The 27,074-nt window shown below is 35.7% G+C and overlaps 1 protein-coding gene across 5 annotated transcripts in view; it reads right to left on the bottom strand.

The window, feature by feature from the left end:
* The window catches only part of LOC140499914 (scaffold attachment factor B1-like), a 40,104-nt gene that overhangs the window by 10,275 nt on the left and 2,755 nt on the right, over nucleotides 1-27,074 (bottom strand). For 2 of the 5 annotated variants that reach the window (XM_072601904.1, XM_072601906.1), the window contains exons 2-18: nucleotides 26,016-26,103; nucleotides 23,356-23,423; nucleotides 23,045-23,251; nucleotides 21,631-21,693; nucleotides 18,232-18,259; nucleotides 16,763-17,270; nucleotides 16,288-16,337; nucleotides 15,068-15,168; nucleotides 13,144-13,293; nucleotides 12,965-13,047; nucleotides 10,731-10,858; nucleotides 10,503-10,591; nucleotides 9,002-9,108; nucleotides 5,966-6,256; nucleotides 4,868-5,005; nucleotides 4,321-4,363; nucleotides 3,810-3,928 (exon numbers count right to left, since the gene is read on the bottom strand). In XM_072601904.1, coding sequence (XP_072458005.1) covers nucleotides 3,810-3,928; nucleotides 4,321-4,363; nucleotides 4,868-5,005; nucleotides 5,966-6,256; nucleotides 9,002-9,108; nucleotides 10,503-10,591; nucleotides 10,731-10,858; nucleotides 12,965-13,047; nucleotides 13,144-13,293; nucleotides 15,068-15,168; nucleotides 16,288-16,337; nucleotides 16,763-17,270; nucleotides 18,232-18,259; nucleotides 21,631-21,693; nucleotides 23,045-23,251; nucleotides 23,356-23,423; nucleotides 26,016-26,103 — 2,261 coding nt within the window. The remainder of the gene's footprint in view (nucleotides 1-3,809; nucleotides 3,929-4,320; nucleotides 4,364-4,867; nucleotides 5,006-5,965; nucleotides 6,257-9,001; nucleotides 9,109-10,502; nucleotides 10,592-10,730; nucleotides 10,859-12,964; nucleotides 13,048-13,143; nucleotides 13,294-15,067; nucleotides 15,169-16,287; nucleotides 16,338-16,762; nucleotides 17,271-18,231; nucleotides 18,260-21,630; nucleotides 21,694-23,044; nucleotides 23,252-23,355; nucleotides 23,424-26,015; nucleotides 26,104-27,074) is intronic. The other 3 variants (XM_072601905.1, XM_072601907.1, XM_072601908.1) reach the window with 3 other exon arrangements.

Genomic DNA, 27,074 nt, shown 5'->3' with positions numbered 1-27,074 from the left:
CATCAAAACAATTTGGTATTGGCTAAGAAATAGAATGGTGGATCAGTGGAATAGGTTAAGTATATAATACACAGTAGTAAATAACTAGTGGTTGATAAACGCAAAGATCCAAGCTTTTGGGACAAGAACTCACTATTTGACAAAAACTGCTGGGAAAACTGGAAAGCAATCTGGCAGAAACTAGGTATAGACCAACATTTCACATCATATACCACAGTAAGGTCAAAATGGATACATAATTTAGAAATAAAGTGATATCATAAGAAAATTAGCAGAGTGTGGAATAGTTTACCTGTCAGATCTATGGATAAAGGAAGAATTTATAACCAAGAGAGGGCACTAAGAGAAGGAAATGGATAATTTCGATCACATTAAATTAAGAAGTTTTTGCACAAATAAAACCAATGCAGCCAAGATTAGAAAGGAAGCAAAACAAATTTTTTTACAGCCAAGTTGCTCTGAAAAAGATCTAATTTCTCAAATGTATAAAGATGTGAGTCAAATTTATAAGAATATGAGACATTCCCAACTGATAAATGGTCACTAACAACAGAATTTGACAAATTGTAAAAGGATATGAACACAAATCAAAGCTATCTATAGTTATGAGAAAAATGCTGTAAATCACTAGTGAATAGAGAAATGAAATTAAAACAACTCTGAGGTACCACCTCATACCTACCAGACTGGCTAACACAACACAAAAGGAAAGTGACAAATATTAGAGGGCATGTGGGAAAATTGGGACACTAACGCACTGTTGGGAGAGTTGTAAACTAATCCAACCATTCTGGAGACCAATTTGGAACTATGCCTAAAAGGTTATAAATTCCCCAATTGATAAATGGTCAAAGGATATGAACAGGCAATTTTCAGAGGAAGAAATTAAAGCTATCTATAACCATATGAAAAAATGCTCTAAATCACTATTGATTAGAGAGATGCAAATCAAAACAACACTGAGGTACCACATCACACCTATAAGATTAGCAAACATGACAGAACAAGAAAATGATAAATGCTGGAGAGGATGTGGGAGAGTTGGAACACTAATTCATTGTTGGTGGAGCTGCGAGCGCATCCAACCATTCTGGAGAGCAATTTGGAACTATGCCCAAAGGGCTACAAAAATGTGCATACCCTTTGACCCAGCAATATCGCTACTAGGACTATATCCCCAAAGAGATCATAAAAATGGGAAAGGGTCCCACATGTACAAAAATATTTATAGCAGCACTCTATGTAGTTGCCAAAAACTGGAAGTCAAGGGGATGTCCATCAATTGGGGAATGGCTGAATAAATTATGGTATATGAATGTAATGGAGTACCATTGTGGCATAAGAAATGATGAACAAGAAGACTTCAGAGACGCCTGGAAGGACTTATATGACCTGATGCTGAGTGAAAGGAGCAGAACCAGGAGAACTTTGTGCACAGCAATGACCACGGTGTGCGAGAGTTTTTTTCTGGTAGACTTGGAATTTTGTAATAACGCAAAAACTTCTTATAAAAAAAAAAAATCCCAAAGGTGGTTCTCAAGGCAAAATGCCTTCCACACTCAGAGAAAGAAATATGGAAGTCATTCACAAAATGTAGCAGATCATGTTTGTGTATGTGTATGTGTTTGTGTATCATGTTTTGATTTGTTATATGATTTCATTCATTTATTTTAGTCTGACTACATAGCATGACTATAGTGAAAATATACTCAATAGGAAAGTATATGTAGAACCTATACAGAACTGTATGCAGTGGTGGGGAGGGAGGGGAGTAGTGGGGGGTAGGTGGGGGGGATAAAATCTCAATTGTATGGCAGTGATTGCTAATAAATAAATAAATAAATAAATGAATGAATGAATGAATGAATGAATGAATGAATGAATGGTTATAAAACTGCATACCCTTTAACTGAGCAACACCTACCAGGTCTGAATCCTAAAGAAATTTTTTAAAAAAGGAAAAAGACCTATTTGTACAAAAATATTTATAGCAGCTCTTTTTTGTGGTGGCAAAGAACTGGAAATTGAAGGAATGACCATTAATTGGGGAATGGCTGAACAAGTTGTTGTATATGATTGTGATGGAATACTACTGTACTATAAGAAATGATGAGCAGGATGCTTCCGGAAAACATGAAAAGACTTACATGAACTGATGCAAAGTGAAATGAGCAGAATAAGGAGAACATAGTACACAGTAATAGCAATACTGCACGATGATCAACTGTGCATGACTTAGCTATTCTCAGCAATACAATGATTCAAGACAATTCCAAAGGACTCAAATTATTCACCTCCAGAGAAAAAACTCATGGGAAGCTGAATGCAGATCAAAGGATACCTTTTAAAATTTTTTTCTTATGTGTGTTTCTGTTTTTTCTTTCACAACATGACTAATACAGAAATGTTCTGCGTAACTGCACATACTTAACCTATGTCAAACTGCTTATCTTCTCAACAAGGGGAAGGTGGAGGGAAGGAGGAAGAGAATTTGGAACTCAAAATAGAAAAAAACAAATATTAAAATTTTCTCCATGTAATTTGAAAAAATAAAAGTTGTAAATAAATTAAAAAATAAAGTTATTTTAAGGACATAGCCAGTATTTGGATTAAATGGATATTCATATTCATTTCTGATTCACAGTTAATGAAGGAGGTGATATGCAACAGATTACAACTCTTCTTGGTCAGCTCCTTATTCCTAACCCCAAGGTGTGCTGGTAAATGCATACAGTTTGTAGATTCCTAAGATGTAAATATTTACATTGGAAATACAACTGGCTTTCAAGGGCCCCTCTAAGTTCCGGCCCTCTCCTGACCTGATCTCACCAATTGGTATGTTTTTAACTGAGTTACCACGGTTACTTAATGAGAACCTCAGTGACAAGGAAAATCTGTTGTAAAAAACCTTAAAATTAACACTGATACATTCTCCTAGTTTATATGCCAGTGTCTCCTCACTACACTTCCTTTAACATGGATAGCTAAGACCATGTACACTAAAGTCTGTGAGAACAGCTGTGATAGTAGAACACTCAGAGCACGCTTTATTTCATACAAATGCTTCACTTTAGGCACTTCATTCTCCAACCATCTTGTCTCTAGCTGCTTTAGGGTCCCTCATACCCCTTTGCCCTTCTCTCATTTTAGGTGCAGAGGCCTCCTTCCCTTTCTATGTAACAGACACCATACCCAGGAAGAACTAGCTCTTCCACCTCTCAAAACTCCTAGTCTGAGGCCTGCCTCACTGTTACTACACTGAAGTTTCATTCCAGCCATGCTTCATTTTAAGCCTGGCCATTTTCTCCCCAGATGCCATGAACCCTCTCTACCCGCCTTCAAGTTCTGGATCCATAATCAAATCCAATCTGAAATCACTTCTGGAAAGTATGGCTTCATACACCACTTGTAAACTTTCTAAACTAAAATACCCTCTTGGACACCAATATCCTTTTTATGTGCCTCAGCCCCCCACTTTGAATGTAAGCTTCTTCAAAGCAGGAGCTGCTTTTGCTTTAGTATTTCTTCTCCCTGTGCTTGGCACACAGGTGTTTGATACATGCTTTTTCTTTCATTCATTCATCTATTTATCCAATCATTCATTGATACATTTTCTCTCAATCCACCTAACTCCCTGAAACAACTATCCTTTCTCTTCATTTCACTAGCCAGGGCTACTACACTGAAAGCTCCAATTGGAGGGCAGGTAGGTCTAAGGCTCTCTTTTTTAAAATTTCCCACAGAACCTTGGGGACTCATTAACTAATTTACTGAACAAACAGGTATGATTTGTTCATTTCTGTGCTAACCTGGGTGGAGGGGGCAGCCCTCTTCCTTTGCTCATTCTTTTCTCAGATCCGTAACTGCTCCACTCATCTCGAGATTCCCGTCCACGGCGATCTGGTCCTCCACGGCGTTCTGGATAGTGCTTAAAAATTAAACAGCCAGTGAAGGATGTTTTAGTACCAATTTATACATCACTCGGCCTTCCAGGCAACACAGCAAAGAATGTTATTAGTGAAAGTGACCTCAAATGTTACTGGCTCACTTAAGAAATAATCTATTTTATTAACACTAAATTCACTACTGGGGCTATTGCCCTTCTGTGAATCAACATTTTATAGGTTCTTCAGCTTAAATTCCTGCTCAAGTGCAGATACTGGAAATATTTCACCAATGGGGTAAATGGGAAACTGATTTTTAGAATGAATAATAGTATTCCTTCTTGCTGAAAACCCCCTTTACTAAATTTTTCTCCCAGTACCAAATGGAGGCAGAAAAGAAAAAGATCTCAATTCTATTAAGTTCCATCCAACTCACCTGTCCATCTCTGTCTCCCATCATTGACCTTGAACTCTCTCTCCTGAGGGAAAAAGCAGAAACATCATTTAACAAATGGATGATTTTTGTTAGTAAAATTATATACTTGGGACCTAAATGGAGGATTATTCTCATATACAAATGTCACCATAATTTATTGACTTGGAAAAACCAAGACAAAACTCATTTACAGGAAGTAAATACTTTCTTCAGAATGAATGCTGTCATCTAAAATGAAAGGAAGATGGCAAAACATAAATTACTCCAAAATTATAGCATTTATGGTTGTTTATAAGCCCACAAATACTGCACAAGTTGATTTTATTTTTACTTATGAACCAATTCCTATACATCCTCTAAAAAAAAAAAAAAGAAAAAAAGGAAAGGGTCTCCAATTTTTCTAAATTTTCCCAAGTAAATTCATCCATATCTGCAAATATAACAAGAGAAGCTGGCTTTAAGAAGTGCATACTTTCCTTAGATATGTACCAGACAAAGCAAATTATTATTTCATTTTTATCCCAGACCAGAGTTTCAATATACCAACCTGTCCACTGAATGATCCTGGTACCGGCCACGATCTCTATGGTCAAAATCATGGAAACGATCTTGGCGGCTAAATTCAGAATGGTATCGGTCATCCAGTGCTGCCCTCTTTCCTTCTGGCCAATAGGAATCATCTCGCCTGAAGCAAAAGCACAGATTTTTATTAGTTTAGTGAAAGAATAGGAAAAAAAAAAAGAACAAACCTACTTTTCTTTCAATCTAAATCTCACTGATAATATATATTAAGTTATGCTGAGGACTTGTTACCACTAAATGGATTTAGTGATGGACTCAACAATAAATTATACACTAATTTTACTGAGACAGCATACTCTTTCTGCATGTCCTTCAAGATATCTTTAGCGGAAAGAACATTTTCCCCAACTTGAATGATTTAACTCACTTCTTTTATCTACATTAAAAAGTTTAAATAAGAACATATTTTATCTTTACAGAATATTAAGTCTTGTTTGATAGAGGAATGAGAGAAGTTTCATTTCCATGTGCCACAGCAGCAGGAAAGATGTTGCCATGTTGGAGCAGCAGTAGAGAGAGGCTTGACAAAAGTACCAAGTACTTTTTACACTTTAACATTTACACTACAATTGACAAAAAGGTAGAACTACACTAATATGAATGACCTATTTAATAAACGGTGTCTTTAATAACTTTTATAAATTGCCACATATGGTCTAACCCAGTAGATAGATGGCAGGGAGACCCGGTACAAGTCCAGCCTGCCACATAATAGTTACAAGACCTTTCAACACTCTAGGTAACTCTAAGAAGTTGCAAAGAGAGGTGCTAACCTGTGTCAGTCCAGGAGCTCTCCACAGTAATGAAATCATAGGTGTGGTGCCTACTCCTAACCCCAAATTTCTGACACTGACTGAAGAGTGGGAGTATAATTAATGCGCCATTACTTAAAAGTTCCAACCTCCCCATTCTCCACATTCTCACTCCAAAATGAAATGATTTTTATCTTTGGTACTGATTTACACTGCTTTCCTCTACATGTTCATATTATTAAAATATAAAAACCTATGGTCTGAATTCTGAAAGAACAAGATTTTGAAGCACTATTTAAAATTTTACTTGCCTGCCATCCACATCGTAAGGGCGTCTGATTGCAGGTCGTCTTCCTTGTTCATAACGGAGTGCTTGATGCCGGCGGAGTTCTTCCCTCTCTCTAAGAATTCGTTCTTGTTCTCTGCGCCTCTCATACTCGATATGCATCCTCTCCCTCTCCAGTCGCTCTCTTTCCATTCTTTCTCTTTCTAGACGTTGTCTTTGAACAGCAAGTCTCTCACGAGCTATTTCCAGGCGTTCTCTTTCTTCTCGCTCCTGTAAGGCCTGAATTCGTTCCTCTCTCTCACTCCACTCACATGCTCTGAGTTAAAACAAGAGATAATCAAATCTCTTCGACTCTAATTAGACACCAAAATATAATCAAGCTGACATAATTATGTGGGTCATTTAGATAAAATGTTATAGATTAGAACTGGAAGCAAGGTAAAAGACTAAAATAAATGTGATCCCCTTACATTTGTTAGATGAAAAAAGTAAGGCACAAAAGTAAGAGTATTTCAGAATTCATAAAAAAAGCATGCACATCACAATCCAAATTTGCCATTTGCTAACTTAAGAACCAGCTGACAAGATGAAGACGGATAACATAACAGTAGTGCAAAAAGCAATGAACTACAAATCAGAACTTGACTCTGGCAATATTCTACTGAGGACTATATGCTCCAAATCAGTTCACATTTCTGAACTTATATTTTCCAAGTTGTGAAATAAAGGGGTTAGAATAGACAATTGAGGTTGCTCCTGTAAGAAATATATTGCTTCAATGGAAAAAAAGGAATGAATATGAGGTAGAGTAGAGGAGAAATTACTCTTTCAGAATGATGAAGACAAGGGGAAGAATAAGTACTATGCAATTAGAATGTAAAAACAGATGAGAGGAAGAAGCTCCTTGTCTTTCCTAGAATGAGATAGCATAGCCATAGAAGCTATCAGGCAGGATCACCCAGGAAGGAAAACTGAAACAGCAGTAGTGGTAGTTGGTGCCTTCCTCCATGGGAGTAGTGAGGCAGTATCCCTGCCCCAGTATTTTTTGACCTGATAACAACAACACAGTCCTGTTGTCTTTTGTGAAATAACAGAACTCCCATGAATTATTAAAAGAGATGACAACTACCCACTTCTGGAAGTTCACATAGGCATAGTAGTTCATACCACCAGAAGGAACTTAAAAACTTTCCTAATGACCATGATGTCTTGGGCAAGAAACTGAAGACTATAAGGGAGCAGGCTGTGTTTTCCTAACGACTGTCCACTGAAGAAAAGGGATGTAAAAGAGAAAAATTAATTTGCAAAGTGGACAAGAAGATGGTACTTGAGAGAACTAAGAATTCTGGATCATGGCTTCCAATACAAGGTTGACAGATAACTGGTTAGGGATGGAATATACCTAACAAAGGCTAATAAAATTATACTTGCCAAGTGTGAGCTTTAAACTAAAAATGATGAGAACAGAAAACTGTATTATCTTCACATTTAGATATTACGCAGAGTAATCACAAAGAAGGAACACCTTGAAATTCACAGAAGAGAATATTAAGAATATATATTCAAGTTAGAAAATCAGGAATGAGAGTATGGAAGTGTGACAGAGAATATTTGGGCTAAAGTCTAAGGAGAACAAATAAGAGATTCTGTCAAAGGAATATATTAGAGACCACACAAACAAAGAAGATAGAAGTAATCTGTAAGGTCTTTCACATGCCTGGCTCAGCAGCAGAATAGTGATTTCATAGCAGCTAACAATTTCTTGACTTAATGATTTCATCATTCAAAAAAAGGAAGAACCAACAAACAGGAATTCTTTTCTGGATATGATCTGGATCCAGAGAGCAGAACAGGCAGAGATTGCAAAGAGGCTGATTTAGGCTTGATAAGTTGCTTTTCTTTACAAGTTTTAAAACAGAGAATGGACGGATCATTCATTCATTATAATGCAGAGGAGGTTTCTTTAGTGTATGGTGTGAACTAGCTTGTCACTGAGGTCCCTTCTAACTCTCAAATATAGAGATTCAATACAACTTTATGTGAGTATGCAGTAAAAGAGCCAGACCACAGGGGGACCCTGGAGTCAGTGCTCTACTGGAAAATCATTGTTTAAAGAACTGGAATGCATCCAAAATATTTTTAAATTATGAGGTTTCATAAAAATACGAAAAGTACAATTTATTGTGCCAGAGATAGGTGTTTATCCTAGTGGCCACTGAAATCTATTATTACATAATCTTTAACCTGCTCTATTATTCATGAAGTTCTAATGATAATAAAAATGCACAGTACAAAATCTTTGAAGATGTAAAATCCCTAAAAAATCTGGGGTCCCTCCAAATTAGAAACAAATTGGAAGGCATGAGCTGGGGAAATGGGTAAACAAACTATGGCACAGGAATTCAATGTAATGTTGTTGTGTCTTAAGAAACAAAATATAAGGAATTAGGAGAAAAATAGGAAAGCTTGAATGAGCTGATGCCAAATGAGGTATACAGATCCAAGAGAATATTTATAAGGTCTATAATAAGTGAAATTAAAAGAAAAAAACCACTAAAATGAGGTTGAGCTAAGAGTAGTTCTAAAGATCAATCTTAGTTCCAACAACATAAAATGAAACATACTTTCCTCTTTTTGTAAGGTAAAGACCAATGGTGTACTTTATTGTATTTACTCTAAATCCTAGTTATGGTATTGATGATTTTGCCTCGTATTTGTTACAAGGGAGGATTCAATGGAGAAGCAGAGGTGGTGATGGTGGTGGTGTGTTATATTTGGAAATGACAGATATAAAAAAAAGGCACTAATAAAACATTTTAAAAATCTGGACTTCTAATACTCATGTGACTTCAACGAATGACAATTTTTCTGGGCCCCAGTTCCCACATGTATATATTAAAACGGTGAAGTATTAGACAACTTATAATGTTCTTTTATGTTCTAAATCTTGATTCTATATTTAGAACTGCCAAATGTTCACAAATTGATTTATAATCCTAGGAGATGTATAATGTAACAGCAAATCAGAAAAGGCAACTAATATTTCTGACTGTTAACATACCTTCGGGACTCTGAATCTCTCATCTTCCGCTGGTCTCTGGACTTATCAAATGACACAACAGACCGTTTTTCTCTACTGGCAGATTTGCGATCTTGGCTCTTTGAGACCTGAGTTTTTAAAAATGAATTATAAACTTTTAAGTGGAAAAGAAATTGAGAAAGTAAACTGAGGGGTAAATGTAGAACTTTTAGCCCCATACTAGCATCTAAATACTAAAAGGAGCAGAAGTTGTATAGTGTGTCAGGTAGATTCTTAATGAGATAAAGAAAAAGTATCATAAGGTGGAAAGGATAGAAGGATTAACATTTTGCACTGATTGTAATCATGAATTTATTCAAGTAATTAGATTTTTGTTCAACAATTATTATCAATGACTTACATGCCAATATAGACGGTCAACTTATCAAATGTATAAATGGCAAAACTGGGAAAGAGAGCACTTATGTGGATGACAGAAATGGGATCTAAAAAGATCTAGGGACTGGAGATGTTCATAGAAGTTATTAAGATGAAATTTAATTTGGATAAATGTGAACATTCATGAACAAAGAGGAGAAATATGGCTAGAAGGCAGTTTTTATGTTAAAAAATAGAAAAGCTTGGAGATACAATAAGATGCTTAGTGTGATATAAAAATAAAAAAAAAACTCATCACTTTAGACTCCATCAGTAACAGCAAAACGTTCAGATTTAAGGCGGTGATGATCTTCATGTATGTACTATGCTTTACCTGTCATATCTGAATTATTGTGCTCAGTTATGGGTACCACATTTGAGTAGGTACATACAAGTTATATGGATTTATATTCAACATCAAGAAAATGGGCTGCCTCCTTGGGTCAGTTTTCACATTCCTCAATAATCAAAGCACAGAATGAATGGTCATTTTTAGAGATTGAAATGGTTCATAATGTGGGTACAAGTTGGGTTAGATCAAGGCTTCTTAAATTTTGTCCACTTGGGACTTCTTTAGTGTTTCTTAAACTGTGGGTCATGACTTCATATGCAGCTACAAGATGACACTTTAAGTCCCAATTAACTGTATATCTATATATGATTCTATGAATCAACAAACTAAATCTTTATTATGTGATCAGCACTATGGAAGAGGAGAAAGCACAAGGTGTGTGTTTCCCACCTTCAAGGAGTTTTGTGTGTAAAGCACAGCAAGAAGAAAATGAAATTTCAACTTTCAGGCCTAACGCAAGATTCCATCAAATTAGAGTTCAATAGATAAAATTTCAATTTTACTGAGCTTTCCAAAATATACACTTAAAATAAATGTAAATGCCATGAAAACTAAGTATGCTGCCACCTGAGTTTTTAAAAATGTAATGACAGATCCACAATTAATTGGAGTTACAGTTTTTTTCCTAAAGGGGCTCAATGGGATAAAATTTCAGTATGTCTAATTCTTATAAAAAACTAAAAGGTATTTTCATATTATAAATTTACCCAAATGTACATAAAAGGTATAAGATGTTGATTAAAATATACTTACTCCCTCTTTCCCTCCACTGGTTTTTACACTGATAACAGGTTCTCCTTTGGATTTGTCCATTACTACTGTCCTCTCTGTACCTCGACTTCCTAGATAAAATACAATTAGACATCCAAGATAAGGAGCATAACTCTGAAGAGGTAAATATATATCTCAAAGTATATGTGTAAGCAACTGGCCAAAGACAACCACTGTGATATGAAAAGAATAATTCCATTATTAATGTACCTGACTTAGTAGCTCTAGCTCGATCAGACCCAGGTTTCTGTTCATCTTTATCCTTCTCATCACTTCCATCTTCTTTTCTAGTGTCATCTTTTTTGTCCATTTTATCATCTCTTTTTATGTTGGTAGATCTAGGAATAATATCACAAACCCCCCAACAGACAATTATCTGTTAGATTAAGTAACAAACCATAATTTGGATGTTCCAATATCTTGTATAAAACTGATAATTGCTGCATAATTTTTTTCTTTTCTCCTCACTCAAGGAGCAACATGCCATTTTAAGTAACTTGGGAGATGTCCCAGGGGCACTTCAAACTCATTTTGTCCAAAATTAAACTTATTATTTGTTTTCCCCCAATCAATCAGTAAGTACTGACCAACAATTTGCTAGGCACCCAATCTTCCATGTTTGAAACTTTGCTCTTCCTTCTACTGTATCTGCCCTTTCTAATCAGTAACCAAATCTAGTTTATTCTTTTTCTGCCAACACCTGTTATCTACCATATCCTTCTCTACTTTCACAACAACCACCTTAGTATAACACTCTAATATAAATCAGGGAAAATTCTAATACATACCCTAACCCTAACTTTCATGGTTCTACTCCCTCCCCTTCCAAGAAAGCCTGGATGTCATTCCCAGATGAATCTTCCTTATGCATCTGTATGGATAAGTCACTGCTCAAAAATCTTCAATGGTTTCTCACTGTCTAATGAATAAAATGTAATCTTAGGCACTCAAAGTACCTCATCTATCCAATATCACCCCCTACTTTTCAGTGTGATCTTGTATCACTACTCTGCACTCTATACTCTCAGTCCAATGGGACATGTCTGCTGAATGAACATTTCCAGCACTTTCTCTCTGCTGTGCTTATAATACTCTGTATGCCTAGAATGCCCTCACATTCACCTTCTTGAGAGGTAGTGTGGTGTAATGGGAGAATACAGGATATCCAGAGTGGACTTGGAATCAGGAGTGACTTGAAATCTAATGCTGTTGGATAATTTATAGCATATCCTTTAACTATGGATGTACCCTAAGATTGTCTGACTTCATCAATGCCTATGGAGTCAATGACCTCTACAGAGTTGATTTCCCGATCTATGTATCCAGACTAAGTCTCTCTGCTGAGCTCCAAATCTATATCTCCTAATAGTGGACATTTTAAGTGAATGTCCTTTAGGCACCTTAAATTCAACATCTCACTCTCTTCTCCTCCAAAGCTACTCCTCTTCTAGATTTCCCTGTTGAGTCACCCAGGTTTACAACCTTGGAGTCATCCCTAAATCCCTACTCTCCCTCACCCATGTAGCTTATCTAGCTGCCAAGACCAATCCATTCTACCTCTATAACTCTAGCATCTGTTCTCTTCTCTCCACTCACATGGGCACCACCTTAGTTCAGGTATTTATCACCTCTATGGATAATTAGTCTACCACTCAAGTCTCCCTGCTTTAAGATTTCCCTTTCTCTATGGATTTAAAGCCCTTCCACCTGGCTTCAATTTAGTCTTGTTATTTCCCTTCACAGACTCTGGATTTCAACCAAACTGATCTTTTCATTGTTTCTGACATGATATTCTAAATTCCATCTCCTAGAGACTCGACTGTACCTAATGCTTGGGATGCACTCTCTATTCCATCCTGCTTAAAAGAAATCTCCATTTCTTTTCTTTCAAAGCTCAGCTCAGTTGTCATCTTCTATCCTTCCAACTACAACCCCCACCCTTACGTCACAATTACCTTATGTTTATTTTGTAAATGTTTACATGTACAGCCTCCCCCTGAAAAAAAGTAAGTTCCTTGAAGACAGGAACTATTTCATTTTTGTTTCCCCAGTACCTAGCCAACACCTGACACATGGTAGGCAATTACTGCTTATTGAGTTACTGCTCAGGCAGATTATTTTGCCTCTCTAATTCAGTTTCCTCATTTGTAAAATACGTATCAAATGGAAAAAAAAAGTGGGCAAAATGCTTTATAAATTTAAGGTAGTCTATAAAATATGAGTAATTATTGTTATTTACCTATCCATTAAGACCTAATTCAAATGCCATCTCTCTTCACTATGACTTCTCTATTATATCTCCAGTAGCTGTATTTTGTAAGTCTCTTCTATGTTTGTGAATTGTTTTGGATTACAGAATTACATTAGTAGGGAACTGGGAAGGTACACCAAAAGGATAGAGTAAATCAATTATACTTTTAGTTGTTAAAAGTTAAGACAAATACCTGTCACTGTTAGTTGATTTCTCTCTCTTCCCATCACTTTCTCTTTTGTCTGAAGTTTTCTTCCCAGCAGGTTCATTTTTTGTCTGAAATCGTATAAATTAAAAATTCAAAGCACAGAAGCAAAACAGGGTTACATGAACTAATGGTCACACCACCACAAAGGGAGATTTAAAACTTACTTTTTCTACTGAGATCATTTTCCCATGAAGCTCTGTCTTGTGAAGATGATTAATACATTTTGTTGCTTCCTCAGATGTGGACATTGTGACAAAACCATAACATCGAGCCCCAGGACTTCGAGCGTTAGTGACCACCTTGGCACCAACAACCTTTAGAAATGAAATACACACTAGACATCACTGTATGTATCATGTCAGCTACAAATTATTACTTAGAAGGAAAGAAAAAGATAATACCAGCAAGAGGACTATATTAAAGACTGAAAGATCCAACACTCATGTCAACAGCTAAATAGACAACCAATTCTATGATTTTTCACTCTTCCCTGGAATAATTACTTAACAATCAACTCTTATTATGTTTCCAGCAGAAGACAGAAAAGAGACTAGACTAAAACTACTATTAAACCAAAGAGGATTAGTGCTGTGGCCAGTGAGGGCACAGACAACATATACTTTACTGCTGCTGTTATTTATACAGGTGGCATTTACATTTTCTACTCTATTGCAATATTCTTAAAGATTCATAATTTTATTAATTTAAGTTCCCTCTAGTAAATCAGGACTAAAACCCCTCTTGACCCTAGGAGACAGTCTCAACAGTTGTTAGAACAAACATAAAACCCAGTCACTAAGTGGACAAATTTCTAAGCAATGAACTTTGATGGGAGTCTGACCATCAGGCAAGAGATTCTTAAGTGTGTCTAGGTCTATAATATGAAACCTTTCAATCTTGGCAGAATCCACAAAATGTGCATTCTACAGATGTCAATTTTGAGAACCCACCTCCACACCATGCTGAGGTATCAGGAGTGGAATTTTAGTGGGGATTTTACTACTAATCATCATTAATGGTTATTATTGAGGAAGAGGATCAATCTCTTCCAAAACCAGAGTTGGTGTGGTATAATAGAAAAGAATATTGGATTGGGAGTCCAAGTGAATGGTGCCACAAATGCTTTTTTGAAATTGTAAGCAAATTATGTTACAAAGAATAGACAATCACATATAAGCATCAATGTATGATTCTAAATAGATATACGCAGTTTACTGTTGCAATGAAATAACATGAGTTTAATATATTTTGAATGATTAATTTTCATTGCACTACAAAACAGAAGTAAAATTCACAAAAATATTTACACACTGAAGCCAATATTTCAGTCCCCACCTCCCTTTCTCATTTTATTGTTCATTTTTTATAGGCTACTGGTACTGGTGAAATTTCCCTGACAGAATCTACTATTTAGTCATTAGCATAAACTAGAGTTCAAAGTGTTTTGGGTTTTTTCTTTTTTTACAATTTCCCACAAAGATCCAAATTCCTCTCTCCTCTGTCAAAATTAGCAGAACTGGGGTTCCGAGTTTTGTTTTTTTTTTTAAACTAATAATCACCTGTTTTTAAAGAGGAAGGGATATAAAAACAAAGACTTGATTTCCTGAATGACAGAAGGATGACACAGAGTCAGAAAGAATACTGAAAAGGACAGAGGAAACTTTCCTCAATTTGGCTTTGAAACCACTTACATATTAGATGAACATTCTTACATGGAAGAAATAGGAATCTGACTAAGTAAGACCAATGAGAACACAAGGACTGTCTTTGAAAAATCCTGTGAGGCTTTCTATATACAAATTCCAATGACGTTATTCCAGGCAAACATTACTATGGCCAAAAATATGTTTTTACCCAGCTTGATCACCTACCCATTTTGGATTTAGCTCCAAAGGACGTTTAATCAAATATACAAGTGCTCTAAGGATGAAAATTTGCCACCACTGATATAAAAACATAGACACAACAGACCCTCTATCATGAAAAGACTAACAACACTCATTTCAATGTATAAATTTTGGGATGTTTAACAAAAATTGGTACAATTTCCTATACTCCACACAACCCTACAGAGCCCTTAATTCTTACCTTTCCATATTTGCTGAAAAGATTCTTCAAATCTATAGCTCTGGTAGTAGAAGAAAGTCCACTAACCCAAAAGTTTCTACCACAACTGCTAGTAGCATGACCTGGTATGAAAGAAAGTTTCAGCCAATAATTAGTGTTTGGGGAACTATAAGTCCACTCAAACACATGTGTACACAAGGACATAAGTACAACATCTAGATGGCATTAACACATGATTAGAGACTTTTAAGGGAGATGTAAGGGATAAGGAAAATGCATTCTCAATTATCACTAAAACCCATTTTCTTCAAGTCAGTGAGAAGGAACATTAATATAAAAATTCTCTAGGAAGTCATTACCTCTTCCTTTGCTTTAGTGTATTCCTTTATCTTGAAGCTGTTTCACTCAAATAAACCTATTAACCAGCTACTACAGCCAACAAAATTACTTTTCAATCAGTGACACTAATATAGAATAGGTGTGGATACTCCAAATACCAGATAATCCAGATTTGATGCTAGGTTTTTTTTTTTCCAATGTGTAGCACAATTGGCTTTTCAAAGTGTACTATCACAATTCCTTTACACACCACAGCTCTTCAAGCTGGGGAATGGCCTGAAAATGTATAAAATCTGAAACAAGGCTCAAAAGACTCCTGCCAACTAAGAGTAGTTATTTTAACCCTGAGGTAAAGTATGCCTTGACCCCGCAGGGCCTAAGTAAAAGGTCCAATTAAATTTAGGCTTGATATAAAGAGAAATATTTCTAATTTTCTAGTTGAATGGGTCACCCCTGTGGGAGGTGGATTGCCCTGTAATGGAGGTCTAAAAAAATGGCAAGATGATCATTTTGAGATTCTAAAACAATAAGACTTGGGTGCAAATCCAGGTTCTTGTAACTTTCTGTTTCCTTGGGGAAACATTTAACTTTATGGTGCTTTGATTCCCTAATCTATCAAATGAAGGAATTAAGCCACATCACCCCTCAAGTCTCTTAGGCCTAAATTTGTATAATTCTACAAACTCCCTTCTAAGTCATTTAAACCCTTTGGAAGAGAATTTTCTCACCTGAAGTATTCTAGAAAATAAATGACAATATCAAATAGGAAATTTTCTTCCCCAATGAAAACATTACAAATTCATGTAAAAATGAACTGATTTATTATTGGGTACAAGTAAATCTATAACCACTGAAATTAATAACATTAAGGGACTGCTACATCCCATAATCTGACACCATACCTTTTTCATCTTTGGAGACTCTTTTGGTATCCAAGTCCTCTTCAATAGAGCTAGAGACAAAAGTTAATGTTCTATAAGCATGGAAAAAAACATACAGAAAACTAACTAAAAATGTATATTATATATGCTAAAGTTGCATACCTACCAGAAATTTAGTTTTGAAATAAAAGAAAGATACCTGGCAAACTTGCATTGGAAATCTGACCCAAGAACTAAGATGTCAGACTCTTAGGAATTAATTAATTGTTGGATTAAAGCTAACTAGGAAAGATTATAGAAAACAACCATAGTAGGTTGAGAAAGGAAAAAAATAATAAAATGTTTTAAAACACACAAAGAAACCAATCAGATTTTCTATAAATAAGTTACAATTTCATCAGTCTGGCTGGCCAATTGAAGAAAACAGCTTATGTGTGTCATTAAATGACCAATGAAAAAAAGATAGCATCTGGTCTAGAACTGAGAAAAAACAAACCTCATTTTCTGATCACCGCCCTCATTGGTTGAGGACTCTTTAGTAGCAGATGAATCTTCATTATTAGCTTCATCTTCACTTTTCTTAACGTCTTCTTTGCTATCTTTGGTTTCAGGGCTTGAGGCTTTCTCTGGCGTTTCTTGGGCTTCCTCGCTAGAAGCTTCTGCATTTTCTGATGCTCTGCTACTCTGATCATTTAGGTTCTCTACCACTACAGTGTCAGAGTCCATTTTCTCTTCATCTACTTTCTGCTCGCTTTTCTCCCTTTTCACTATATCTAAGTGCTTTTCTGCCTTCCTGGCAATTGCTTGTGTTGACTCGTTGTCCAAATCTAATGCATCCTCCTCTGGATGAGCAGTGCCAAAATTGTCCTCTTCCTCTGCAAGCTTTTTGTTTGGCCCCACGTTACTTGCATCCTGTGAAAATGGCTGCTCCAGGTCGGAACCTTCTTCTTTTAGTGGGTCAGACTTACAAGTTTCCCCCAAAATGTCGAGTATTTTCTCATTTTCTATGGATTTAACAGGAATAGAATGGCACAAGGTTTAATTACCAGGGAAATAAAGCAATCACAAATGCGGAACTGGCACGGCTGCCACACTAACACGAAGAGAACTGCTAGCTACACAGAGATTGGAAAACCCTGATGTACACAAACTTATACTGTTTAAAACTACCTGCATTCCAACAATCTAGTATATTAAGAAAGTGTCAACCTAGAGGGAAGTGAAAAGGATCCCAGAGATTAACCCCTAAAAACCTTCTGGCTGATTCTTGACAGTCTTCATTATGTTGCTGTTTATATACGGCTCTTCAAAATTTAGCTTCCAAGTCCAACGTGTATAACTGAATGTACCATCATTCACTGACAGCTCAATTTCGAAATTTCTTTTGAATTTCTTTTAACAGAACAGTCCAATATGAAAACCAGAAACTCTTCCAACGGTGCAGGAGTATTATTTGCAGTCCAGAAAGTGAACAGTATTTGTTTTGACATTTCATGAAGAAAATCTTTCCTCTTCTGGAATCCAGTTACTTCTTAGTATTTTAAATTTAGTTCCCCACAACAGCTTTAAAACTGCCTGAACTGCTTTAATCAAAACTATCAAATAAAGATAGTGCACAATATCACAAGATCTGTTTTGGTGTGCAAAACCTTTTAAGAGTAAGGCAAACTCTTTATATTCATCTAATTAATATTTGTTAAAGTGAATGGGATAATCCATCTCCCAGACATTGTAACATAAAATGATAAATACTCCACTTTCACAGATCTGGTGATATGACTGGGTTTCCAATCTCTATGATCCTGGTATGATTGGGATTGTCCACCATCAGAACAATGAATACCATAGTAAGGCAATTACTAGGAAATAATAATATTGATAATAATAATTAAACATTTAAAATGTAGTAGGTGGAAAATTGAGATGATTTCAAACCCTCACTTCTGGTTTCTGATTTAACAGTACCTGGCTCCAAGGATGGATCTTCAATCTCCTGTAACACAAAAAAGAGAAAAAAAGACATTGCCAAACGAATGAAACCTACAATAGTTTTTAAAAATACTGAACAAGAGCAGAAAAACTACAATTTTGAAAAATGCAAATTATGAAGTGTTTTTTAAAGATCCAAGTCCAGGTAAGGTAAACTGTTCACCTGGGGAAAGAAACTTTCAAAGCAAGCAATCTCTCTTCACCTTGTTTTCCCAAATTTTGGAGTACTATTAATAAGCAGGGGATGTGGGCCTTCATTAATAGTAAGTATTAATAAACTTGAAACAGGAATTGCACACATAAGCTATTCTTTCTTTCAGTCACTGGCTTTTCAGGCACCAAAAATATAGCACATTTCTGAAACTGTGGTCAATTTCTGATAATTCAGATGAAAGTGGATCAGAAATGCAGATGATCCAATATGCAGAGTATTTGAAAAGCATTTCTACATGCCTTAAGAATATGATTTTGTACTTACATTTGAGAACTGGCATGTCTGGTGATCTGGGAATTCATGTCCAACAAAATAACAAAGTCCTACTATGAAGACCCAAAGGTGAGATAGGAATCTCTTAGGCTTTCCTGCTTTATGATGTTGTAGAAAGAGGACTGAATTTGAAATCAAAAGATCTGAGTTTGAATTCTAGTTCTGTTTCTATCTGCATAATTATGGGCAATTCATTTTACTTCTCTGGACCTCAGCCTCATCTAGAAAATGAGATGGCTAGACTAGATGATGTTTAAATTCCCTTCTATTTCTAAATGAATCTTATGATTCCTGTGAAACTCCTCTTTCAGAGTGATAAAAAATGCCAGACTAAGTAAAGGTGCAACTTAGTTAAACATGCCTCAAGAGGGGGAAAAAAGTGGGTACATGTTTGGATTTCAAAGTATTATCTTGATGAAACAGACACAGGTACTATGCAACATCAGGGTAAAAGAAGTCCGTCAGGTCCGTAAACAGTAATTATGCAGTAGATGCTGTTAATACACTTGAAATAAGATTGGCACAGAGAAATTGTAATGCAGGTATGAGCACAAATAAATAACCTAACATTACATTTGTCCATTGTACATTATAATAATTAAAATAAAAGGCAGCATCATAAGAACCTGGGAAGCCATCTAGTCAAACTGCAAACCAACCCCTGAATCTTGTTTGGGGTTCTGGAAGATGTTTTAAAATCACATTTGATTAGCTATTACAATGATAATAAAACCTACATAATTTAAAATACTGAAAATACCCTGTAAAAGTCAATTGAAACCCCCTGCTCAGCTTCTCCTTTGCCCCCCAAACTTCAAATTAAGAACAGAGTGCAACTTCTATGATGTTTAAACTTAAACAAAGAAGCAGCAACTGTTTCATCACTTTTTTAGGTGCGGTTACTTTGGTCAACTTGGGAACAGAAATATAAAATGAGGTCTGTTAAGAGCTGACTGTACTTATAGTGTTTCCATAAAAACAACTCACTAAAAAGTGTTTTGCACGTAACTGCTTAATAAATGCTTGTTGAATTGGATAGTCAAAAACAAGATTTAACCCAAGATAAATTTACTCCCATAACTTAAATTTATGTAGGCTACTAGCCATAAATAAAGAAAACTCAAAAAGTACAATCAAATAATTCACAGAAGAAAACTAGGCTATGTGTGCAAAGTAGAAATATCTGGAATCATTTCTTTTCATTTAATTTTTCACACAACCTGAATGACTGGTGAGCAAAATAGTTTCTTGTACATCTTTGAACAATAATAGAAGCACCTCTCACCAGACCAGTGATTGTCTTTCTAGCATAGGCCTCCATTATTCATGGAAACAACCACTGTGGAAAATGGGCTCCCCATCTTTGCCATTCCTGACAATAACCACTGACAAAACTAGCATCAAGAGAGGTAAAACATATCACTACCTACATTTTTGCTGTATCCTGAGACTTCTTATGTGCTGATTCTATTAGAATGTGAGCCCCCTGAGCACAAGAACTGTCTTTACTTTTCGCTTTGTATCTCCATCACAAGTTAAATATTTAATAAATGTTTTCCATTCATTGAATTCATTCATTTTTGCACAGGATGCACCTGTGCCTTTTCAAAAGGAATACTAGTGCCCTTAAGAGTTTCTCTTTTGCAGCTCTGTCAACACTTTGCCTAGATTATAATTCTGTGCCCCCTATCTCTGGGTCTCAGTCTATCACCTTAATCTCATCTTGACAAAGATGATCCTATTTAAAGAAAAAATAAACATTCCTCCTGGCCAGTTAAAAATACCCACTCAGCACCCCTCAATAATAAAAATATACCAAAGAAATAAAGTAAGTCTCAGAGGAAACATTCTTCTATCAGTTACAGGTGGGTCAATATAGCCTTCAGCTAAATACCAATAAGTTAGAGAATAACCCTTTTCTGTGTGTTCATCCTTCGTTGCTGAAGAAGACCATGCCAAAAGAGAAATAATGACATGACTTGCACTTGACTTTGTTTTGAGTGAGGGAGGGCTGTGCAGGTTACTAGCTTCACTTCTCCTCCAGAGCCATCTGAATCCAGTGACCAGATATTCATCAGGATGACTGGAGATGACCCAGAATGAGGCAACTGGGGTTAAGTGACTTGCCCAAGGTCACACAGTTAGTGAGTGTCAAGTGTCAGGTAAGATTTGAACTCAGGTCCTTCTGACTCCTGCACTGATGCTCTATCCACTGTACTACCTAGCTGCCCCAACCCTTTTCTACCCATTATATGAAGGGAAGATAGCAGTGTTGATGTGGAGAAGCAAAAAAGAATGCTTGTTGCATAGCTGGTATCATAAAATGTCTTAACGTTCTGATTTCAAGAAGCTTAAGTTTTTAGATAGACAGCATGACATTTTTAACCCAGAAACCTTTATTTCATAATCTTATTCCATTTGAAACAATTGTTGTTCCAGCTCATTAACCTAATTGGGCTGACAGTATCTGTCACTGGCCTCCCTTTCTTCCAAGGATGACCCCTTGGTCCCAGGTCCCACATGCCTGCAACTTCCATGTTCGTCACCTAAAGCTTCTTTTACACAGTTTCATTTTCTTCAAGGCTTAGTTCAGGTGCTATTTCCCACCTAAGACTTTTCCTGATAGTTTTTTAACTTCCCAAGTACAATTTCAGGTCCTTGGTAGTTTTTAGGATTACAAAAATAATGTAGCCACAGAATCATTTGGACATATATGGTCTTCACAAGAAGAATTTCATCTCCTGAAGGTAGAGATGTTTGTTGTATATTTTTATTCCCTAAGAGTACATGGCAGGTGCTTAGTAAATGTTGCATGTGAAAATATTTTGCACAATACAAATTGAACTCACTGCACAGTAACTGTTAAAGTGGACATGTTAGGATTTTACCTGCACCACAGTGAAGTCAGATGATGAAGTATCTAAATTGTTTATACTCTCCTTGTCTGCTACCTGCAAGATAAGCAAAGGATGTTTTACCATTCACAGGAATAATAAAACTTCTCGTTCAAAGAACCACTCAAAGTTCTTAATCCAAAATATATAAAAATAAGATCTCATATAACATTGAATATCTACAATCAAACAAGTGCCACCTTTGCCAAAGACAGTTTGGAAGGCAGTACTATTATTCTGATAATCCTAGTGTTCCTCAAAACATTTAAACAAATCTGAGCCATGTAAGAAAATCAGTGTTATTATTTCACATTCCTATTTCATTCAGACCCCAAAAGAATACAAATTCACCTTGATCACTTACCTTATACACCAAGTGAATAACTTTGGATCTTTTCCTAAAATCAAATCCAATACCCAAGTACAAAGACTGGACAAAATGAAGGCTATTCCAAAGCATATGACAGACTCTGAAGACATTTCAGGAAGAGCAGCTCCATTTGGGCAATGGCAGCATCATTGAAAGAAACCTCAAAAAGTGAATTCTAAAGGGTATAATGCTCATTGTAATGTATAACTTGCTTTCGGATTCACACCTTTATACACTAACATATAAAGATGTTTGACTTCCACTCCTACATTGCTCTTTTTTTGACTGCTCTCTATACTGTGTGAAAATATAAATAGAGTGTGACTCACTTTTATGTGGCAGTGGTATAGTAAAGAAAATCCTGAGTCTTCATTCCTATTCTCTCACTGCCTTATGAGACTGAGCAAACAATTCAAATTCTCTGGGTATCAGTCTCCTCAGTTGGAAATGATCAGGCAGGACCAGATCATATCTCAAGATCACTTCCATCTTTAAAATTTTATAATTCTACCTCAAGTACCATCAGACTAATATGCAAACAGAATAGCCAATAGACAAGATATACTTTCCCAACATTATCCCTCATTTTATCCGTTTTCAAAATGAAACAGGCTTTGATTGAGTAAAGCTTAAAACATACAGAATTATGGCCCCCTGCCATGGAGCTATACGAGAAAAACACAATCTTGAACTCTTCTTTTATTCAAGCCTTATGGTGGTATGCAGGCCTTCCTTTGGCCCAATATGCAAAATGTAAAAATGGTGTTATTTTAAAATCTAATGTTTTATACAAAAGAATAGCACACAATCAGAGAGGTATTTAGCTAAAAGATCTTACTTTTGAACAAAACAAGACCACCTTTTGGGGTGTTTTGCACTTATTGTACTAACGTCCTATTTCATTGGTTATTAAAAACAATTGGATTCCACACATTTAAGAGATGCATTCCACCAATGATGGTAGTTTTTAGGATTACCAAAATAACGCAGCCACAGAACCATTTTGGTACATTTTTGAGATGTTTCCAAGTTACCTACAGCATGTTCTGTAAGCTGATCTGGAAATTCCTTCATTTCTGCATCAGCATTTTCTTTACTATCAGATAGGGAGTCAAGAATATTATCAGCACTGTAGTCCTCTCCGCAATCTACAGCACTCCCATTATCTATTTCGGCTTCATCTAAGACACTGATATCCATCATGTCAATATCTCGAAAATTATCCAAACTTGTTTCAACATCTTCCTGTAAGAAGAAGAATGGGGGGAAGGGGGGGGAAAAGCATGTGATAGGTATTTGTATTAAAATGCTTAACTACTAATTTGCACCTTCAACCAGAATCTATATACCTGTTCATCTCCAGAGTTTTCCTCCAGTCCATTATCTTCAGTACCCTCTTCTTCTGTTTTTCGTCCTGCTGAAATAAGTTTGCAATGTGAAAAACTATAATAAAAACTTACCAGAACAAATAATCCTCACTCTTATATACCCCAGTTAATCCAAAAGCAAAATATTGCTTTTAAAGCTTTAACATTCAAATAAAACAATCACAGAACTCCCTGAATTAAAACTGGTACTTATCACATGGGATAAGGTGGTGGTAATGTTGAGATGTGTCCAAAAAAAAAAAAAAAAAAAAAGCTTTTCCTTTTTTTTGGTGGGAAACTGTAAGAATTAAGGGGAAAGACATGTTTTCCCAATGCCAATTATTCCCCCCATGCACTGACAAAAAATACTTTTCCATTACAAAGTTTATAAAATTGAGTATAGGTCAGCAGGCTAGCCCACAAGTCTATTTAAACCCTTAACATACTTGAAATAGAACTACTGATATACTAGTACTGAGTACTGGAATCCAGTTACATTGTGGGTTACATAATTTAGGCTACACTAAAAAATGTAACCAACCTCTATTACATTGCTCCTAAAGAGAAAGAAAGCTTCTAATTTGAAGCTTTACAAATAGGATTCTGGAACACATGTAAGCGTATGCAGTGTAATATAACGAAATTCACATACAAGTGAACTTTCAATATTTTTATGAAGGGCTATCTGAAAGTTTTATCACTTTAGTACAAATAAATATCAACAATAGAAAAGCCAGCAAATACATAATTATTTCACTTGAGTCCATATTCTAGCTGATATTTATACATCTCCGTTTCTTTGTCCGTCTCACAAACATTTACAAATAACAAAACACCTTAAACATCTTCCTTTATTTCATTTCAAAGCAACAGAATTCACTCAATCAGATAAAACAGGGAATGGACCTCTGATTTCATTAGTATAGGGACTTGAGGTGAGGAAACTTCCTTTACACATACAAGTCAGTATGTATGTTGGTTGCAACTCAACAGAATTAAAGGGATGCCTAAAGCACTGAGAGATTAAATGACTTGCCCTATGGTAACCAGGTCAGTAATCATCAAGCAGTGAAAATGACTAGTGGCTTTTGTGATTTCAACTGAGTTTCACTGTCAAAAAAATGCTTTGTAAGTTTAAGTCATATGTGTGCATCTTATCTTCAGAGTTAAAAAAAAATTTAAAATTTGGTTTTATATATTTCAAAGCAATAGAAAATTAAGATTAGAAAGTGAATATAATTGTACTGTAGCTTAAGCTAAGGCCCTTCATATTACAGTACTGTCCACACTCCACAGTCGGGTTATTAATTCCTTATCTGAAATACTTTTCCCTTCTCTCCTCCTCCTGTGCCTACCTGTTATATATACATAAAGTGAATGAACTTCTCAATGTTGATGACTATTCCACACACCTCTGGCTTACATTTCATTATATTAGACATTCAATACAAGGCACTGATTTAATGTAAACTGCTAAACTTACCCTTTACTTTAAATGACAGCAGAACTTCACTAAATTGTGTTTCATTTAGTATGTAATTCATGATTATTCCAAAAGACTAAGATGGAAAGGTGCAGCAGTCATTTTATAAAGGTTTGCTATACAATTAGCTTACAAAGATTTTAGGGGAACATCTAAATCAGCAGCACCCTAAACACAACTTTGCACACAAAAGCAATGGCTTGCTAATTAGAAATCATCCTGATTTATTCATTAAAACAGGTTCCCCATGAATTCAAATCAATATTTGGCTCTTTTAGACTGGTTTCTTTATTCAATGGTCAGAATTTTATTATAATGGTTTATGCTCTTGATTTAAACAGAAAAATTAAGATGCTTCATTCACCAGAAGTACCCTCCTTGTATAAAACAAAAATGGACACTATACATTCAGTAGTTTTCTAGGAGGGCTAGATAACAAGATTAAAAAATTAGTTCTTAGTTTTGCTAAGGGGGAAGCAACATGTACATAACAGAATACAATGATGGGGATAAAGTAGATCCAGAGTACACTAGGAAAATTTGAGAAAGAGATTCAGTTGATTATTTAACTTACCTTCCTGAAGAGATTGTAGGTACTGGCAAGGGAGGGATCTCATCTTCTTTCTAACACCCCTACCCCCAGGTACTTAATAAATGTTTGTTAAATGAATGAATTTAGTTGGCTCATTCTTGAAAGAGCTGTAGTTCAAACAGATCTATGTCCTTATGTAGAGTCAATTCACTGCTACTGAACATCTTACTTAAACTATCTACCAGGGAAATAATTTTTTAAGTTAAAGCAACATGAAGGAGCCAATTAAATCTAAAAGTTATATAAGAGGGGGATATAAATTCCTAAGGGCACTGGGGCTCACTGGCAGTCCTAGTGAAGAAAATGAATGCAACAGGGAATCATTCTTAACATGTTTATTTTTAATACTCCTTTGGGTACCTGTGATACCATAGGAACCAAATGCTTTACAGGGAAGGTGGCAAAACTAAAATGTCTCACTCTAGCACTATATCAATCTACTGAATAGAGAAGCTAGATTCTTACTCAAAAGTAAAACACACTGGAAGAAAAAGGGAGAAGCAAAGCACATTCTGAACTTGGTTTTTAAGGTCAGATTAAGTTTATTTTATGACTCATTATTAATACCTTTGCTAGGTCTCTTTGGAGTTGTTTTCTTGCTTCCTTCAGATGTAATTTCAATTTCATCAGGATTACCCCCTTCATCTTCAATTGCCTATTAAAAATACAGAACACACGTTGTGAAAAATGATAGCATGTAAATTTTAAATGTAGTTCCTGATTACTTATCTTAAAAAGGAATAGTGTCCAATCAAAATAATTCCACTAGCTTGTCAACATTTCTGTATAAAATCATTTCAAAACAAGTTTTTTTCATTTGTAAAATAGGGAAACTGGACTACAGGTCACCTAAAATTCCTTGTAGCTCTAAATCTATGAGAAATGCAATGAAGTGCTATTAAAATTCAATTTATTATGTACTCAAATTGCATCTGGTCCCTATTCTGTATTAGAAAGGAAGTGATCCCCTTTTGTTTAGAGGAGCTGAATTGCCCTTTAAACTTCCAAGCTTTTATTTTTGTGGTGTGCTGTCTCCTAGACAGGAATCTTTTGGCATAAAAAGCTTTTTCTGGACAGCTGAACCTACAAAGAGGGAGAGGGAATGAACATCAATCCAAATTTTTCCAACAAAATTCTTACAAAGGTTAGGGATTAGAGCCATAATCTGTGGTGCAGGGAATTCCCAGATGAACAAACTTTCCCTACCAATTGCAGTCAGCATCTTCTTTTCAAAGGAGAGAGTTGCCTAAGGCACTGAGCACTTGAATGACAGGCTCAGGAAATGTCAAGAGGCTGGATTCAGATTTGGGTCTGACTCTTGAGGTCTTGTTCCCACTTGTTGACAGAGACAAACCAAAAGCCACTGTCTTTCTCTGAAGTCTTCTACCAGAGCCAGGTAAACCATGTTGTAAGATATATTATAATACATAATTCTTTCATTTAGGGCTTGGGAAAGATGTGGCCTCTTCCAACTCTCATATTGTGTGATGTAGAAAATAAGGGAAATGTTCAATCTATGGCAGAGATCTGATTTTGTCACCTAAATTTTAATGACAGTGAAATCCCATTTCATTATTTTCTTTTCTTTTATGGGTAAAATTGCAGATAACTATATTATTTATCATG

This window comes from Notamacropus eugenii, chromosome 4 (assembly GCF_028372415.1).
Source record: "Notamacropus eugenii isolate mMacEug1 chromosome 4, mMacEug1.pri_v2, whole genome shotgun sequence".
NCBI classification, from domain to species: Eukaryota; Metazoa; Chordata; class Mammalia; order Diprotodontia; family Macropodidae; genus Notamacropus; species Notamacropus eugenii.
Note: the sequence above shows the minus strand (reverse complement) of the source record. Positions and strands in the feature narration are given on the sequence as shown.